General features: G+C 36.9%; 1 protein-coding gene across 2 annotated transcripts; it reads left to right on the top strand.

Moving 5' to 3' along the window:
• Positions 1 to 456: 456 nt before the first annotated feature.
• EBAG9 (estrogen receptor binding site associated antigen 9) lies at positions 457 to 18,238 on the top strand. Of its 2 annotated transcripts, none has more exons than XM_070477242.1 (7): positions 457 to 674; positions 5,509 to 5,606; positions 8,438 to 8,516; positions 9,274 to 9,432; positions 10,922 to 11,029; positions 12,602 to 12,693; positions 16,825 to 18,238. In XM_070477242.1, the coding sequence occupies exons 2-7, from the start codon at positions 5,524 to 5,526 to the stop codon at positions 16,943 to 16,945; spliced, it is 642 nt and encodes a 213-aa protein (XP_070333343.1). In that variant the 5' UTR covers positions 457 to 674; positions 5,509 to 5,523; the 3' UTR covers positions 16,946 to 18,238. The 2 variants fall into 2 exon arrangements, with proteins under 2 accessions (XP_070333343.1, XP_020732036.1); XM_020876377.2 differs by lacking the exon at positions 457 to 674 and adding an exon at positions 770 to 1,214.
• Positions 18,239 to 18,560: the final 322 nt, after the last annotated feature.

Genomic DNA, 18,560 nt, shown 5'->3' with positions numbered 1-18,560 from the left:
TGAATGAGATCTGGCCTACCCAGATCCAATATCCCGACACATGGGACTCCCTCATTTTTGGCAATCTAAATACGTATTTTATTTCTCTTGGTTCCGTTTGGTAGGGGGGTTCTGTGGGTTTAACGAAAAAGGGTATAGTTTCGAGCGGAAGTACTGTGCACAGAAAGGAGAGCAACACGGGACCAGTGCAGCCACTCCACAAAACAAGCAGCCTGCACTGCCAGCAACGGCCACAAAAACACCTACTCCCAACGCAGCCCCCGCAGCTGCCACGCCAGCCGCCGCCGCTCGGCCCGCCCCCCAGTGCTCATTGGTTCTCAGCCCCGACGCCGACCCACAACCTCTTGCTTATTGGGCCACACAGGACCTGGGGCGGGGTGCGGAAGTGAGAGCTTGGGACTCCTGAGAGCCGCCTTCTGGAGCGAAGGAGGAGGGGCAGGAGGTGGGACCGGGGGAGGGTTTCCCGAGGAGGGGGCGGCTATGGCAGCTGCGCGGAGGCAGCGGCGGCTGAGACAGAGCGCGCGCCCGGCTTTGAATGAGCGGGGCTGGGACTGAACCGGCGGAGCGCGAGCTAGAGGAAGCGACCGGCAGCGCGCGTGCGCGCGCCTTGTGTGCACGCGCGGCTCGCGGCAGCTCGGAGCCTCCGCCGGGCGGGCGGGGAGGGGGAGGGGCAGGTGAGTGTGTGCGGCTCGCGCGCCCTCGAGGGGCTTCCCTCCCCAACCCGATCGGGACCCGGTTGTGGGGGGGCGGGGTTGTCCTCTGCTCTTGTTGGGTTAGCTCTCTTTGCCCCGCACTTCCCGCCCTCCCACCTTCCTTTTCTTTCACCCGGTCTTCCCCCCAACCCAGGCCGACTGCCACTCTAGGATACTGCTTCCGGGTCAGGGTGACCTCTGGGGTGAGGGACCTGCGACCCGGAGCGGGCCCGGGTCAAGCAGCACTCATCATCCTTCTCCCGCGTGGGAGACCGGCTGGCGGGGCCCCGGCCCGGAGTCTCCCCTCTCCCCATGTCTGCCCCCAAGGGGAAATCTGCACCTTCTTCCTGCCCTTTCTTTACAGGCCTTACTCCTTCCCAGGCAGATTTTTCCAAAATCCAAATCCCAGCCCACTGGGCACCCACTTGGAGCAATTGAGAGCGCTTCACCGAACGCCGTACGTATGGCGTCGGATTGTGTAACCTGAAAACGCTTCTGTCGATTTTTGCATCTGTTCAGTGGGTATGATTTCTTTTTTTTCATCAGTTACTTTCAGGTGGATAATCTGAACTTAAAGCATTTTAGTTTTGAAACTCGTTCCTTTTGAGCCTTTCAGGAGACTTTGTTTTGCCTTTGTAAGAGCCTCGGTGGTGTTTGAGGGTCTGGCTTTGAGTTGCCAGAGGCGGCCCGGTGTTGAACTTTACCACCTGCTCTCAGTCTACTTTTGCCTTTTCTCTTGCCGCTGCTGAACTTTGGTTTTTCAAATTTGAGTGAGGTCAGGTGGTTTTATTTTTGTAGCCTTGCGATATACCATAACCTACTTTGGAGAATTACAAACTTAATTTGAGGATTTCTGTACTGAAGTAGATCATATGGAGTTTCAGATTTTGGTATTCAGAAAATTCAGAACTATCGTTTCAGAAATTCAGCAGTTAATGACTTGTTTAGTGTGTACCAACATAGATTTTGCCTTGGCTTATTTAACGATTTATGACATAGTATGATATAGTGACTCTACAGAAAAGCGGTTTACATGGAATTACAGGGAGGAAAGGTACATTTAATCTTTCAGATTCTAATGCAGCATTCTTTTTTAAAATTGTAGGTGAATCTTTTTCACTTGACATAGCCAAGCTGTCATTGCTATTGATTCCTAGAGAGATTATTTGTCCATAAGCCCTGAAGGTCTTGATGCTTATTTTGGCTTTTATCTCAGGTTTTTGTATTTTTGTAGTAATTTTTAAGGAAATCTTAATTTTAAAATTGTATTAGCATTTCTCAGTCCTAGTAAGTAGTTTGAAGCAGTCAAAATGCAGGTAGCCTAAGATATGTACTTCTCAGATTAGTGATCTAGAGAGCATTTCAAAAATCAACTGAGGCATTGAGTGTCAAAGAGGTCTCTTAAATGGGATGTGGTGTGGGAAGAACTTTGGCTTTGGGGTTAGTCTCTTTAACTTCTGGGTGAGTGAATGTGAGTTTCACTAGTAGTTGAGCCTCATCTGTTAAATGGGAATAGTGAAATTCACCTCCTTTGTTGTTAGGATTCCTCTGAAGCTATAGAAACAAAATAGATTGTCTCCTACCACATTGAGTGCTCAAGGAATGATAATTTCCCTTCATTCAACAAATATTTGAATACCTACCTTGTGCTTGACATTAGCTAAGACCTAGAAATAACCAAACTGAGCTAGACTGATGGGGCTCTGCTTTCCTAGTCCCTTGCATTGTCACTAGCTTTTGACACTTGAGCAATGAACAGTGTTTCTGTGTACTGAGTCAGTAGTATTTCCCATCACCCAGGGTAGTTGTGTCTGTTACAAAGTAGATGCTTGAACTGGATTGGAACACTGAGTAAACACAGATCCCAAAGAATAATTCCTGGCTTGAAATCAGTGTAATTGATAAAGTCAAAAATGTTGCTTGATGTGGTTAACTTGATTGCATTTCCCCGCATTTCAGTTGCAGTTGGTCAGAAAATTAATCTTGAAAATTATAATACCATCATTGAATTGCTAAGATAGTTTATTGTTAGTGAGGTATTCTTGGTTTTTGAATTAAATAGACCTAGGTTTGTATCTAGATCATTGGGTGTGAAAACATGAGCTTACTCTTTGTGCTTCAATTCTATGAAAAGAGAACAATAGTTATCTATCTCATAAAATGGCTTTATGGGTTGAGAGAATACCTGGTGCTTGGCACATATTAGCTGGTCAGTGAATACTAGTTTTTCTCTTTTATTAATTGTAAAAGCAAATTTTCCATAAAATGAAAATATTTTTAATTGCTAGGGAAAGAATTCTGTTCTGGTGTCAGTAATAGTCCCACTTGACAATTTACTGTAGAAACAAAACTTTAGATTTTATTTGTAGGCACCATTAGTCATTCATATTGACAAATACTTATTGAACAATGATATGTAGCAATATTTATGGCAGGGTGATGACCATTGTTACCAAAACTCCAAATGAAACTTATTCTCAAATCTTCATTCATAAAAATCCTGAGACTGACTCTGCCCCAGTCCTTAAATATTAAACATCTTCTTCCTTCAAACATCCTGATAGAGGGTCTCCTCAACTCTTTCCCCTTTTCCGCCTAGTGCCACATGCTCTGCAGTTTCTTTCCTAGCTGTCTTTTTTTATTTATATTTTTTTCTGAAAATTCTAAATCTTCATCTAGGAAGTTTGCTTTCTTTTGGTTGAGTTTAATCCTTGACAAATCAGCCTTAAAATGAAGCTTTTATTCATCATCTTAATTGTTCAGATTATTCTACTTGTATGGAAGCAATCAAATCTTTCTTCCAGGTCTTACTTTGCAAATAGTAACTGGCAAGGTAACGTGAACAAGATCCTCACAGGAAGGATTGTGCTGGATGAATACAGTATATAGAAATAACTGTGGTACAAAATAGAAAATATAGGTACAGTAAGAGAAAAATACTGCAATTAAAACTTTGCAATAGTTCAGCAATAAGTAATGAAGGCTTATGCTAGGGAGACCTCAGTGGAAATAGGGAAGAATATGGGCAGTATTAGGAAACAATAAAGTCTTTTTTTGTAGTTGGCATATAAGGGGATAAGACAAAGGAGGAGTCAGAGTTGTTGCATTTTTTTGAACCACTGTTGGGTGGTTTACCACTAGTAACCCACTGTTTGGAGATGTTTTTGACAGAAATATTTATAAGTTACTTGAACAGTGAGATTTTTAATATATTTTTTGTTCAGTTTCTTTTAGAGTCACTATTCTTTTCATCCTCTCAATTAGTAAACCAACTCCAGAAATTAATGACATTGACCATTTACTTATTTACTATTGTGTATCTTCTTTGGTGAAGTGCCTATACATACCTTTCACCCAGTTTTACTTCTTCCTTTCCAATCTGAATGCTTCCTTTCCAATTTGAATCTTATTTTCTTTTCTTGCTTGATTGCACTGGCCATAGTGTTGAGCAGAAATGGCAAAAGCAGATGTGCTGGTGGGAAGCAGCCAGTTTTTCACTGTTAAGTCTCAAATTACTATAGGCTTTTCATAGGTGTCCTTGGTCAAGTTGATAAAGTTCCCTTCTATTTCTAGTTGGTTGTGAGTTTTTAAGGAGTTTTGTGTCTATGTTCATAAGATATTGGTCTTCAGTTTTCTTTTCTGGTAATGTCTTTGGTCTAGATTAGTATCAGCGTATTGCTAGCCTCAAAGTGACTTAATAAATAATCCCTTCCCTTCAGTTTTGGCAGTTTGTATAGAATTGGCACTACTTCTTAAGTATTTGATAGAATTCACTCATGAAACCATCTGGGCTTAGGGGATTTTTAACTATAAATTCAATATCTTTAATAAATTTAGAGATTTTCAAGTTATCTCTTTCTTCTTGCTATGTTTTCATAATTTGTTTCTTTCAAAGAATTTGTCGATTTCATCTTATCAAATATAGGCATAAAGTTATATTTTCTCAATATCCTTTTCATATTTACAGACTCTGGTAATGTCATCTCTCTTTTCTGATATTGGCATAATTTGTTGTTAGGGACATAAGTTTTGGATTGTTATGTACTTTTGATTAACTGATCCCTTTATCATTATGAAATGAGCATTTTTATGCCTGCTAATAGTATTTTCCCTAAAAATCTACTCTCTGACATTGAAATATTTTAACCTTCTTTTGCTTTTCTGTTGAGTATTTTCTATCTCCTTTGTTGGCTTTTTGACTGTAACTGGACTTTATCCCTCAGAGAGTATGATTTAATAGATTTGCTGGGGGTGGGCCCATTTTTCAGTATTTCTTTAAATATGTGTGAGCCACTGGACTAGATGATCTCTATAGTTCTTAACTTGTTAGCTGTGTACTTTTAGGTTATTTGACCTCTCTCAATTTCCTCATCTATAAAATGGGTGTAATGAAATGAATCTAGAAGTTGAAAGTTTAAAAATATTTTGAATAGTATTACTGTGTTCATATGATTCAAATTTCAAAGGAAAAGGAAGACTCAGTACATTCTGTTTCATACTCTTTGATTTTTTACTAGAAAACAAGTTATAAATAAATTGTAAATAAATATTTAAGTACAACTTAGAAAACTACTCTGAGAATATTTTGAAAAGATTTTTTTCCTCTCAACTGTTGAAAACTCTTCAGAACTTTCTTGTCAATATGATTTACATTTTAATTTTTAAATTTACTGTGTTTTATTTGTGCTGTCTAAAGGAAAGTAAAAATATGTCTGATTTTTACAGTTCAAAATAGGACTTTTCAGGTTGACTTCAGAACGTAAATATAACTTATGAAATCACCCTAATGCATTTATTTTTGTGCTTTTTTCCACAGGTTTTGATTTCCATCATGGCTGTCACACAGTTTCGGTTATTTAAAGTTTGTACCTGCCTAGCAACAGTATTCTCATTCCTAAAGAGATTAATATGCAGGTATAGAAATTTTATGTTCAGCTTGATCTGGTTACCTTCTTGTAATTTTGGATACCTTCATAACTTCAAAAAGCCAGGGCATATTATACTTAAGCTAAGTATCTTGATTGCAGTATTCATGCTTTAATCTCTAGTATTTTTTTTTTTAAATATTTTCTCAGAGTTTTACATGTTTTTTCAGATCTAGAAAGTAGAGATTCAGATCTTTTCATCATATTCTTACATCTTCCATTAATATAGCTGTACTGTAGAATTTCAGAGATAAGCAAACCAACTTTCATATTACAATCATCATGAAGTTTTTATGTACATAATTGTTTTATTATCAGGATATTTTTAAGATGATTAGTTGGAATTAGGCATAGGTATTTCTTTACATAGTACATTATGAGTGTTACATTTATATTGGAAAAAGAAAAGTTTAACAGGAAAATCCCCAAAGAAAATAGATTTTCTTTTTTTTTTTTTATCTCTTAAATAATATTCTGGAATGTACAGGAAGTACAGGCTCGGTAAGTCCTTCTGCTTCAGTAAGTCATTCAGAGACTTGAGTTCCTTCTGTGTTGTCATTCTGCTGTCCCCAGGGGATGCAGTTCCTGAACGGTGTGCCAGGGCACTTGACGGCTCGCATTACTCTCACAGGGGTACCGAAGGGTGCTCTGAATTTCTAACAAAACACTGAATGTGATCATGTCTATTGAACACTATACAATCTGTGGGCTCAGGGTAATTCACGTTTGTAACATTAGACCCTGCAGTATTACTTTTGATGATGTTCTTGAATATTTGAGATAAGTTTTTGTTTACTTGTATTTGGGGTGACCTATCTTTACAAAGCTAGGATTTTAGGTTGTAATTAAGAGCAAGCACTAAACCAGAATTAACATGGAACAGAAAATGAAGCTGACAGAATCCAATCTGATTCCAAGGCTTGAGAAGCTATACAGAATCCAACAGGTACACACATTCTATTAGTAAGTAATTGTAGTTATTAAAGAATGAAATGAAAATAGTTTTTCTTTAATTTCATATGTGTTTTTTTCTAATGGCTACGAAGCAGGTAGGATATACATAAGTATTATTTGGGCCTATGTACTTAATCAGTGGAACTGTTAGGTATTTCTTTTGACCTAGAGTACTGTGAAAAAAGTACCTACATAGCAAGAGTTGGCTAGAGTAAAAGAGGAAATGGAAGGTAGTCAGCTGTCTTTTTTAGTGGATATGATTTAGAAAGTACACATAATTCTGTTCATAGCCTACTGTCCAGAGCTTAGGCACCTGCTGCAAGGGAGGCTAGGAAATATATTCTGTGACTAAAGGGCCATTTTATAACTACTAAAACACTGAGGATTAAGTGGCGTAGAATTTATTGTTAGAAGTAGCATGACCAGAAAGTAACTAGGTTGAAGCAGGATGAGAATGGGTTTTAATGCCAGGAGACTAGAGGGTGAAAGGAATAAGTTGTTTTAACTGTGGTGATAAATTCTAGGTGTTTTTCTCTTTGCATCTGTTATTTCCAAAAACTTTTGTTGAATATAGATTACTTTTAGTATAAGTTATTGCAAAGTTCTATCATCTATACGAGTTTTCCTGGTATCTCAGTGGTAAAGAATTCACCTGCAATGCAGGAGATGTGGGTTCCATCCCTGGGTGGGGAAGATCTCTGGAGTAGGAAATGGCAACCTGTTCCATTATCCTTGCCTGGAAGAGTCCATGGACAGCGGAGCCTGGCGGGCTACAGTCCATGGGGATACAAAGAGTCAGGCATGACTGAGCACATACACATGCATTATCACTATAAATTTCTCTTGTCAGTGTAAACATATTTAGGATTAATTATATGTTCAATTTTAAAGAAAACTGACCTTTTGTTAGAATAAGCTTTTCTTAATTGTCAGAAGGAACGTAGATCATGTGCTCGAAAATACAGGTTTACATCATAAATTTAGGAAGTAGACTATAATACTTTTTTATTCATCCTTTAAACAAGTAAAATAGGATTTCTAAACTTAGCTGACTTTACCAACTAGCTCTAAGCAGGTGTTTCATAAATTATTTGACATGAAGCAAGTGACTAATCATTTATAATAGCTATCATTTTTTAATGTCATTAAAAAGCAGGCACATGTCTATTTTAAATATGTCAGTTAAATCCTCACAACAACCTTGCAAAGGTCGGTTTGAATACCTGCCTTTTACAGATGAGGATACTGAGGCTCAGACATAGGTAATTCTGACTAGATTCATAATTAATAGAAGTAACATTGAAAACCATGGTTTCCACAGATTCCATTGCCCATGCTCTTAACAACTCTATGACAATACCTATCTTGTTTAGTGTAATACTTCACTAATCCTTAAAAGTTACTGAGTACAGTTTACAATTCAACCCAGTGATTTTCAAACTTAATAGTTTAATAGTAATCTTAATAAAAAATCAACTATGTAAAACAAAAAAAGCCAGGCCACCCTGGTTAAAACAGCATAGGTATCCCAGAGCATCACCTACAGAAATCACAGAACTCTCAGGAGTGTGATTTGAAACCAGTTTCTGGTTTTGTTTTTGGCTTTCTAGTCATCCTGAGTTTGACTGTAATTCTGAATCGTAAGCCAAAAAGCAGTGTGTAATTCTGGTCCAGTATTTAAAAACATTGAAAAGATATCTGATACATAGCTTTCTTTTCATATATTAACGAACAACTGTTGATTATTAAATAATTCAAAGCTGCAGAAGACCTTCTCTGTAAGTCTTAAGTTACTGTCTGTAATGCTTTTACTTATGTTTGTTTTGGTGGTTTCTTGAAATAAATTATTTCATATTTTTGTTTTAGATCTGGTAGAGGACGGAAATTAAGTGGAGACCAAATAACTTTGCCAACTACAGTTGATTATTCATCAGTTCCCAAACAGGTAAAACTTTTTTTGTACATTGAATTAAGTATTCCTGAAGCATATTTTTCAAACTGGGTTGCAAACCATTAATATGTCATGAAATTAATTTGGTAGTCATGGTCAGGATTTTTATTGTTAAATTTCTTTATTCTAAAATTTTAACGTTATTCTTTATTTTCTATTTCTCTACTGAGATTTTCTATTTTTTTCATTGGTTTTAAGAGTGTTTGCTGTTGCTTATTGGAGCATTTTTGCAATAACGTATTTAAAGCCTTAGATAATTCCATCATTTGTATCATCTTGGGGTTGGTGTCTGTCGCTTGACTTTTTCCATTCAAGTTGAAATTTGTTGATTCCTTGTTTGCTGAATAATTTCAAGTTATTTCATGGATTTTTTTGAATATTATGTTTGGGACTCTATCTTATTTAAATCCTATAAGAAATATTGTTATTTATTGTTTTATCAGGCAATAAACCTAGTTAGGGATAGAGTATAAGTTCCAGTCCTCTTTCTGTGGGCTGTAGTTCTAATGTCAGTTCAGTTTTTGAAACATTTTCTTTTGCTTTGTTGGTTGTTTTTATTTTAATGGTTGAAATAGAATGTCTAATTCACAGAGTGTTTCTTTCTTAACTTTTGATCTAGTTTTGCTGTCTGGCATAAAATGTATATTTTCCCATTGGTCAAAAAATTTTGAAAAAAACACTGTTTTAGAAAGCTCATTTTTGTAATGAATGATGAAATTTTTGACTGACAGTGCTGATCATTTAAATTTAGACAGATGTGGAAGAGTGGACTTCCTGGGATGAGGATGCACCCACAAGTGTCAAGATTGAAGGAGGGAATGGGAATGTGGCAACACAACAAAATGCTTTAGAACAACTGGAACCTGACTATTTTAAGGACATGACACCAACTATAAGGAAAACTCAGAAGGTACGTTAAAGATGTGTGCTCTTGGAAATTAAACTGTTAAACTGCTCTTCAGATTCCTACAATTAAAACTAGACAGTATACTTAGTATTTGATAGAAAGCCTATTTCTGACTATCAGTTGTGTTTTCTGTCATATTAGAGAAGTTTATATATTCAAATGAGCTGGCCATAGATCTGGTAAATTGTACCCCCACGTCTTTTAAAATTATATCTAAGCATTCATAGAAATCCTCCTGTATGTCAGATTCTAGACTCCAGTCTCTGCTGTGGGGACTAAACTGAGTAAGATACAGTTCTAGCCTTAGAAGAATTCATAGATAGTGGTATCTACAAACTGATAATACTGATAGCATCCATTGTTTATAACATTATCGAACTGATGCAGGGCTCTGAGCATTTAGAGTAAGTGTGGTGGGTTTGCGTAGTCATTCACACTTTATTTCGTCCCTTTTGAATTGAATGTGGACAGTCCCTTCAATATGCAGGGAATTAGAAAAAGAACAACGGCTAAGCATTTTTCTTTCTTTTCATCAAAATAGTACATGTACATTTAAAATTTATTTTTAAATTAAAGAGTATAGAAGAGCTTATAATGAAAAGCAATAGACTTCTGCCCCATCATTCTTCAAACCAGTCTACTAGAAGCAGCCACTCAAAACTTTTTCTGTTTATCTGTATACAGTATTCTTATCTTGCTATTCCTAGGCCAGTCACAGGTATTGTCTACCAACTTCACACTGTGGTAAAGAGGGGTTTATTTCATACCACCCTTACGCACATTTCATAACGTAATGGTGTTATTCCAGTCTACCTCATCAGTCATCCTGCTGTTTCAAAAAAAAAAAAAAAGACTTTAAGTGCCATTTCTTATTCAGTCAAGCATAGAAAATATTTCTTATAAATATATTTCATAAAATGAGGACACTGTTTATTCTGCATTTGTCTAATAGGGTTTTCACCCTCTTCTACCTTCCAGTCAGTTTCAGCTGTGCCTTTATTTTTAGATGTTCAAGGCTGATAACATTGACATAGTATAATAACAACATAGTTGTTTTTATTGAGTTGTCCAAATGTCTCAGTGCTGAAAAGCATTAGGTTGTATATTCTTCAAGGAGTTTTAAGTGAATTTCTTAGTAGATGAATGCTTTTTGCTTTGAAAGTCTTTTGCTGCTCTTAATAGGAACTTAGTATATTACAAGTAACACCTTAATAAATTAAAATGAAATTACTTTTAAAGTCCAAAGCTAATACTAGTAGCTTGAAAGAGTTAATGTGTTCATAGATAGCCACATGCTTAGAGAACTGGTTATACTTATGGTAGGACAGTGTACCCTATCCTACCAGAGGATATGCTTTAAGAAAGTATAGAACAGGAAGGAAAGGTAGAACATATTTAATTATAAAATGTTTTGGTCAGTTAATTCATTTGTCTCTTTTTACAGAATGGTGTGTAAAATGTTTCTGTAATTCTATTTCAATTACTCTTTCAGATCATCATTAAGAAGCGAGAACCATTAAATTTTGGCGTCCCAGATGGTAGCACCGGCTTCTCTAGTAGACTAGCAGCTACACAAGATATGCCTTTCATTCATCAGTCTGTAAGTGTGTTAATGGTATCTAGGCAAGAGCTTTTTTTTTCATTTCTGTTTCCTTTAAGGAAAAAGAAAAAAATTAAAATGACTTGAACATAGTATTTGTATGACTTTGAAACTGGTTTAGCAGGTCAAGAGCAGTCGCCAGTCCTGTCCTTTAATGAGACTCTAAATTACATCAGATACTAAGATCAGAGTCCATTACACACATAAAAGATGGAGACAAAATGTGAAAATATAAAAATATGACCTTTAAAGAGATTACCACTAAAATTTACCTTAATAACAGCTTATTTTTAAGTAAATTATGAATTGTTAAGTTAAAGACTTGTATGTACATTTAAAGTGTGGTTTAACTTAAAATGGATTTGACTTAAATACAACACTTTTAAGCACAAAAGTAGTGAAGGTTTATGTTTTCAACCTTGGAGGCCCTCAGATCCAGCTTTGAAATTTTTAAAACACATCACTGTCCAAACCCATCCCCAGCTTTTAAGTATTGATGTGTTTTGATTATTTTATGCACAGCTTATTTTATGCAGTTATCTTCTGCATTTAATTATTTCCTCACTAACTAAACATTCCAGAATGAGCATTTTCATTGGTTTGTGGAAGGAAAAAGTAAACTTAGAGGCCTGCCCTGGGGAATAGTGGAAGGTAGTGTGGCCAGCCTAATGGTGTCAGGTAAGACAGTAAGACAGGCAAAAGGAAGCACAATACAAAAGTACTCCAATAAAGAGTAAATTTTCCCTGACTTGTCATTTTTGCCAGACAATATGTGCTGTTGAAAAGTCTAGAAAATTACTTGCGCTTAAAGGGAGATGACTGTACTAGGTTGGAAACGTAGGTTCTTCCATTTCACCTCCCCAGCACAAGAGTAGTCCAGTCAAGCATCTCTAATCCCGTGTGAGGTCATCCTCTCTCTTCTCTTTCCCCCACTTAGACACTCCTTCTTCTTACTCAAGAGAGAGAGAGAAACAGAAGAAATGTCCTATTCTTATTTTTTCCAAACTAAAGTAGGAGAAAGTAAAGGAAAAGTTAGGAAAGCAAAGGAAAAGTTAAGGAAAGTAAAGTAAAGGAGAAGTTAGTATATTAAAGGAATATCCTTTAAAACATGAAACAGGAAGAAAGCTGGACTTGCTAAGACTTGCGTATGGAAGGTCGTGCGCCTCAGGAAACCCCTTGGTTCCAGGCACACCAGGGGCAGTCATTTGATCCTGGAGAGGATGTGATAAGAAAGTGAAGAAGACACAGGGCAGTGATGAGGTCTGAGTTATGCTTTAAAATATATACTCTTCTTGACCACTGAGTGGAAAAAGGATGAAGCGAAGTTAGTCCAGTCAGTCGTGTCTGACTCTTTGTGACCCCATGGACTGGGGCTCGCCAGGCTCCTCTGTCTGTGGGATTCTCCAGGCAAGAATACTGGAGCGGGTTACCATTTCCTTTTCCGGGAGATCTTCCTGACCCGGGATCGAACCTAGGTCTTCTGCACTCCAGACTGCAGGTAGACTCTTCCGTGTAAGCCACCAAGGATGGCTCTTGACTGTTGTAATTTTGTTTTATTTTGTTTTATTGTAGCCTGAATTAGGTGACTTAGATACCTGGCAGGAAAACACCAATGCTTGGGAAGAAGAAGAAGATGCGGCCTGGCAAGCCGAAGAAGTTCTGAGGTATCTGAGTAATATTTGCACTGCCGCCGGAGTTGAACCGGTTTTGTTCATGTTACATTTAAGGTCAAGAAAGTATCTTCTGCCAAATGTTCTATTTTTCTTCCTTGTCATTTGAGCCCTAGATAATCTTTGATAGTTTTTTTGTATTTCAGACTACATGTGCTATTTTATATGATTAAAACCTCACGGAAACCAACAATTTAAAGCATTATAGATACAAAAGAATAATTTATTAACCAAGAAGGAGATTGTCTACATACAGACACCATATTGTACTATATGCTTTATGCTTCATTCCCTACAAAATATATCTCTTGAAATGTCCTGCTATGAAATGTGAGTCACGACGATATTTTAATATTTTCTCTAGGTCAAAAATTATACCTTTAGTTTTGTTTCCCCGTGGTCTAGCGTAGTCCAGCACCGCTCATTCAAGTTTAGTAGTGAAGAGCACCGCTGTGTTTTTCTGGTTGTGTCCGGTCTTAGCTGCTGCATGCGGGATCTCTGCTTGCAGGGTTGGACTCTGTTGCAGCACTCAGGCTTAGTTGCCCCGGGGCATGTGGGATCTTAGTTCCCCGTGCTATGTGCTCAGTCGCCAAGTTGTCTCCAGCTCTTTGTGATCCCAAGGTGTAGCCTGTCAAGCTCTTCTGTCCATGAGATTTCCCAGGCAAGAATACTGGAGTGTGTTGCCATTTCCTTCTCCAGGGGATGTTCCCAACCCAGGATCAAACCCAAGTCTCCTGCATTGGCAGGCAGATTCTTAACCACTGGACCACCAGGAAAGTCCCCAGCACTGCTATTTGAAAATAATTTGTGTTACTCTCTACATTTGTATGTGTGTTTCACCTGAGGTACTTGAAAACCCTGAGACAGATAACGTAAGTCATAATACTTACTGCCTACTCTACAGAAGATACTTTTTCTGGAGGTTTACAAGTTTGTTTTTGTTGGTTATGTTCTTTTTTTCTTTGTTTTTGTGAACAGTAAACTTAATCCTTGCTACTACCACATTAAATCAAAAAGTAAAAAGAAAATTTACCTTGAGACTTTGTGACTGTTTATCACTGATAAAAACTCTATGTAAATGTATCTGAGTTACTTTTGCATTTTAAAGATGATAAAGTAAAATATAGCAGTATGTTTTCTTCAAATATGGTTTTTATAATTGGGATAGAAAATGAATTACCCTTATCTGACCATCTTAAAACAACTGATTTCATTTTTGTATTTTCCTTTCCTGTGTTTACCAATAAATTATAATTACCTTGAGTAGTCAGCAGAGGGTGCAGTTAAATAACTGAGAGTTAAGACTGAATTTTTTTGGTCTTGTCAGTACTTTTTTCAGCATTTTTTTTTTTTTTAAACAGAAGGAGGTCACATTATAAAAGTCAGTAAAGGTGTGAGAGTTTTAAATATTTAGTTCCTGTTTGATAATCATTCAGTATAAAAGATAATCATTCAGTTTTAAAATTGGAAACAGCAACATTTATGTTCCATGAATTGTCAAAAAAAGATGTCACTTTTTTAAACTTTTGGATATATCTTTTGGATATATCATAGAAGTCTGAGTGTTTTTAGAACATTTTGGAATTGGGATTCTAGTGATGATTGGTTTATCGACCACAAGGATAAAGAAAAGGGCTATTCATTTTGAATCCAATCATCTTAATGACGGCACTGTAGAGTTTGTGAGTTCACTGATCATAGCTGAACATTCACAGTATAAAAACCATCTCTTTTTCACCCTGTCATCTTGCACCCTGAACAAAACAAGACAAAACCCCCCTGCAAATTCCATGCTTTTGAAATGACAGCTTGGGAGGCGGAGACTATTAGTCAGTAATAGACATGCTTCATGCTGCAAGTTGCTTAAGTAGAGCCAAAGACACCTGGAGGCTTCCATATGTTGTTACCACCCCCCAGGAGAACACTGAGAATTGTAAAAGTATCCGTAATCCATGGCTTCTCACCTAGCCTGTTTCCCATTGCCACCTTAAATACTACCAGGACCATCATCAGTATCATTAAGGAAAAAGATTCTGGTACTTTAGTCATTCCAGACATGTATCTGGACAAGAAAAAAATATTTTGTCAGCAGTAATGTCCAAGTTGCCTCTGGTACCAGGAAGATTAATTGTTGATGCTTATGTTTCTGCTGGTAACTAGGTCTGCGCTGGATTATCTTATTTGTTTGTAACCTAGCAAGCCTTTTACAATTCTTTTTCTTTTTTCTGCCACTGACATTTTGATGTTTTTAGTGTGTATTACCAGTTTTGCTTGAAAGTAAACAGAGCTAGTGAAAAGTAGATTTTTTTAAACTATTCTTTTGAAATTTTAATTAGGTGGTGGTGATGGTCAAAATGTTGCCTAAAATAAGTCTCTCTGCATTGTTGAATTTTGGTCATCCATACCTCTGCTTACTCCCTTTATAAGTATGACTGAGAATTACATATATACCTTTGACTCACTGTAGCCAGCTTTGAGCTATCCCGTGTGTGGGTAATCCACGTTAGATTTTTCTGTATATAACCCAGTGTTGCCTGTCCTGTGCCCTGCGGCTTCCTTCCTCACCTCACATGCTTCTTGACTTCCTGTCTCAGACCCTAAGCCTTCAGATCCAGGACCAACTTCTGTTCTCCTTTCTCCTATTTCATTACCCTATTCCTCTCCCCACTTTCCATACAAGTCAGTCAGTAAAGAGTGCACTCATGTGTGGAATCTGAGGTATAACACAGATACTTCCCTGGTCCCAAGGTTAATACTTGGCCTTCCTGTGCAGGGATGTGGGTTCCATGTGGCCAAAAAACCAAAACTCAGAGCAAGCAATGTTGTGACAAATTCAGTAACGACTAAAAGTGGCACACATCAAAACATCATTTAAATAATAAATAAAATATGACACAAGTGAACCCATCTACGAAGTAGAAACAGACTCACAGACATAAAGAACAGACTTGTGGTGCTGGAGCGGGGCGGGAGGTGGGGGTGTGGATCGGGAGTCTGAGATCAGCAGATGGAAACTATTGTATCGAATGGGTAAACAGTAAGGTCCCCTGTATAGCACACAGACTACATTCAGTATCCTGTGATAAACCATAATGGAAAAGAATATTAAAAAGTATGTATATATGTGTATATATATAACTAAATCACCTTGCTGAACAGTAGAGATTAACAAAACATTGTAAATCAACTGTAGTTCAATTTAAAAAATCAATCAAGATAGAAGTGTTCAGTGGTTCTGTATCAGTGGAGTTAGGGAGGGGCTGGGGAAGATCCTTCATAGTGTAATTATTAAATCTCCACCGTTCTGTCCCTTCATGAGTGAAATGAAGTGGAAGTCGCTCAGTCATGTCTCACTCTGCCACCCCGTGGCCTACTCAGTCCATGGGATTCTTCAGGCCAGAATATTGGAATGGGTTGCCTTTTCCTTCTCCAGGGGATCTTCTCAACCCAGCAATCAAACCCAGGGAAGCCCGAGAATACTGGAGTGGGTAGCCTATCCCTTCTCAGCAGATCTTCCTGACCCAGGAATCGAACTGGGGTTTCCTGCATTGCAGGCGGATTCTTTACCAACTGAGCTATGAGGGAAGCCCTTCATTAGTAGAGCTAGTTAAATTTTAATACTTAAAATTCTAGCTTCTAGTTGGAAGGTATGTCTTTGCATTTTCTTTTTGCATTGTGCTCTGTACATCTGTGTTTTAGATATCCTTCAGCTGACAAGCTTTTAACTATTATCATAGCAGGATATTTAATCCTAAATCCACAAAAGGAGATGTTGTCCAATGGAAATAGTGTTTTAGTGAAAATAACCTGAAAAGGAGTCAGGAGATATAGGTTCTTAGCCTTATACTTAATCTTATGACTTTGGCCATTTTACTTAGCCTGCATGCCCCATTTTAGTTATTCTTAAAACAGAGATAATACCTTTTTTATTTTGTAAGTCATGTTCTAAGGATTAAAAGAAGTACTATTTTGAAAATCCTTGAAATTTTCAAAGCAGTGAAAAGAATGAAGACTTTTTAAACTTACATTTGATGATAGTAGAAGGGAAGTGCTGTTTCTTTTGGACCTTATTTGCCATTTTACCTGTGTGGTGTTCTCTAAAAGTAAAAATATGCTTCTTTTCAGGCAGCAGAAGATAGCAGACAGAGAAAAAAGAGCAGCAGAACAACAAAGGAAGAAAATGGAAAAGGAAGCCCAGCGGCTAATGAAGAAGGAACAAAATAAAATTGGTGTGAAACTTTCATAACAAATGTTCTTCAGATGTCATAGTGCCAGTGGGAGAAATGCGAGCTCTACAACCCAAGCAGCATTTGTATGGAGCCAAGAGTATTTTCAGAATACAAATACCCTGCTTGATTTTAATGCATTCATCAGCCAGCCAGGACACCAGGATTCTCTCAAAGTCCCCTGAACTCTTAGTGACTGAGACTCAGAGAACAAAAAAGACTTAAGAGACTGTACTTTCTTCAACGTGTTCCAAGTGTAAGACAGTTGTTTGTTGTAGAGAAATTATTACAAATGGAATATACCAGTACCTCTTCAAGCTAGTGTTTCTAGCTAATTCAATGGGTGTAAATAATTCTGTGATGGGAAAGAATTCTGCTGTCTATAGTGCTTTCCTTCAATGTGCATAATGTTAAAATAAATAATTTTAAATATTCGTTTGTTTCCATGATTACCCAACCTAAATCAGACAGACTTGCAGGGCTTTGACTTCTTATTTCTATTGTCAGAAGCTGGTGTTGGCATATATTTGCTCTGACTTCAACTGGCATTCATTAAGGCATCTGGTCATTTCAGTTTTCAAGAAAATGACATTAAATGCAATAATTTTATTTATGACAAACATTTTATACATCGTTTTCTTTTAGATGGTGTTGTAATGTTTTACTTATTTGTAATTTATATTGCATGTATAAACATACTGAAAATCAGCTAAAATGGCAAATTTGTTTTACATTATTATAATTTGTGAGTTTTAAAAGCTAGTATTTGTAGTTTTCCCGTCATTGTAGATTTTACGATGTTATGGTATCTTTAAGTACCTTAGCTCCTCTCTGCCAAAAGCCATTAATTTACAAATGCATAAAGCCTTCAGTTCTACCGTTTCAAAGCTTTTATATGATTTCTGTATCAGTTTTGTATAATATGACATAATGCAAGTTACCCGTGTTGTTGACTAAGGTAACGATTTATTAAACCAAGATAGGAATAATAATACTTCTATTTTTGGATGTTGACAAGCTCCAAAATAGTTTTCAGGAAATAGATATAGACTGTGTTCATAGGGAAAAATGTAGATTTGATAGTTTAAAATCTCATTAATTTTGTCTCCTCAATTAAAATACATCCAGCCTGACCTTTGGCTTTGGAATTTAAGATTTTTACTTTCTTAAAAGTTGCTGCCCAAAATTAACATTTTGTGAGTTTTTTAAATGTCATAAATACAGGCCAAATACTGCTAATTCATTGGAATTAAAGTGATATTTCATAGTAAAATCACAAACTATACAATAAACTCCTTAAGTTCTTAGCCTAAGCATCTAGAGTAAATGCAGTTGTTTTTTTATTTTCTTAAAATTTTTATTGGAGTACTGTTGATTTACAATGTGTAAGTTTCAGATGTACAGCAGAGTGAGATCGGTTGAAATTTAACTTTGGTAAAAAGCTTCCTGTTATAGTCACAAGCTATATTTTTAGTTATGGTTATTAGAGAGTTTTTGCCAGTGAACTCCCAATTAAATAGAATTAGACTCAAATTTGTAATAATAAATGAATTATTTTATGTCTTTTGTATTTATTTATTTTTAGTTATTATGGGAATGCTACATGATTTCTCTAAATTGGGGGTTCATAAAGGC

This window comes from Odocoileus virginianus, chromosome 15 (genome assembly GCF_023699985.2).
Source record: "Odocoileus virginianus isolate 20LAN1187 ecotype Illinois chromosome 15, Ovbor_1.2, whole genome shotgun sequence".
Lineage (NCBI taxonomy): Eukaryota > Metazoa > Chordata > Mammalia > Artiodactyla > Cervidae > Odocoileus > Odocoileus virginianus.
The sequence above is the reverse complement of the archived record's forward strand: the minus strand, read 5'-3'. Positions and strand labels throughout refer to the sequence as shown.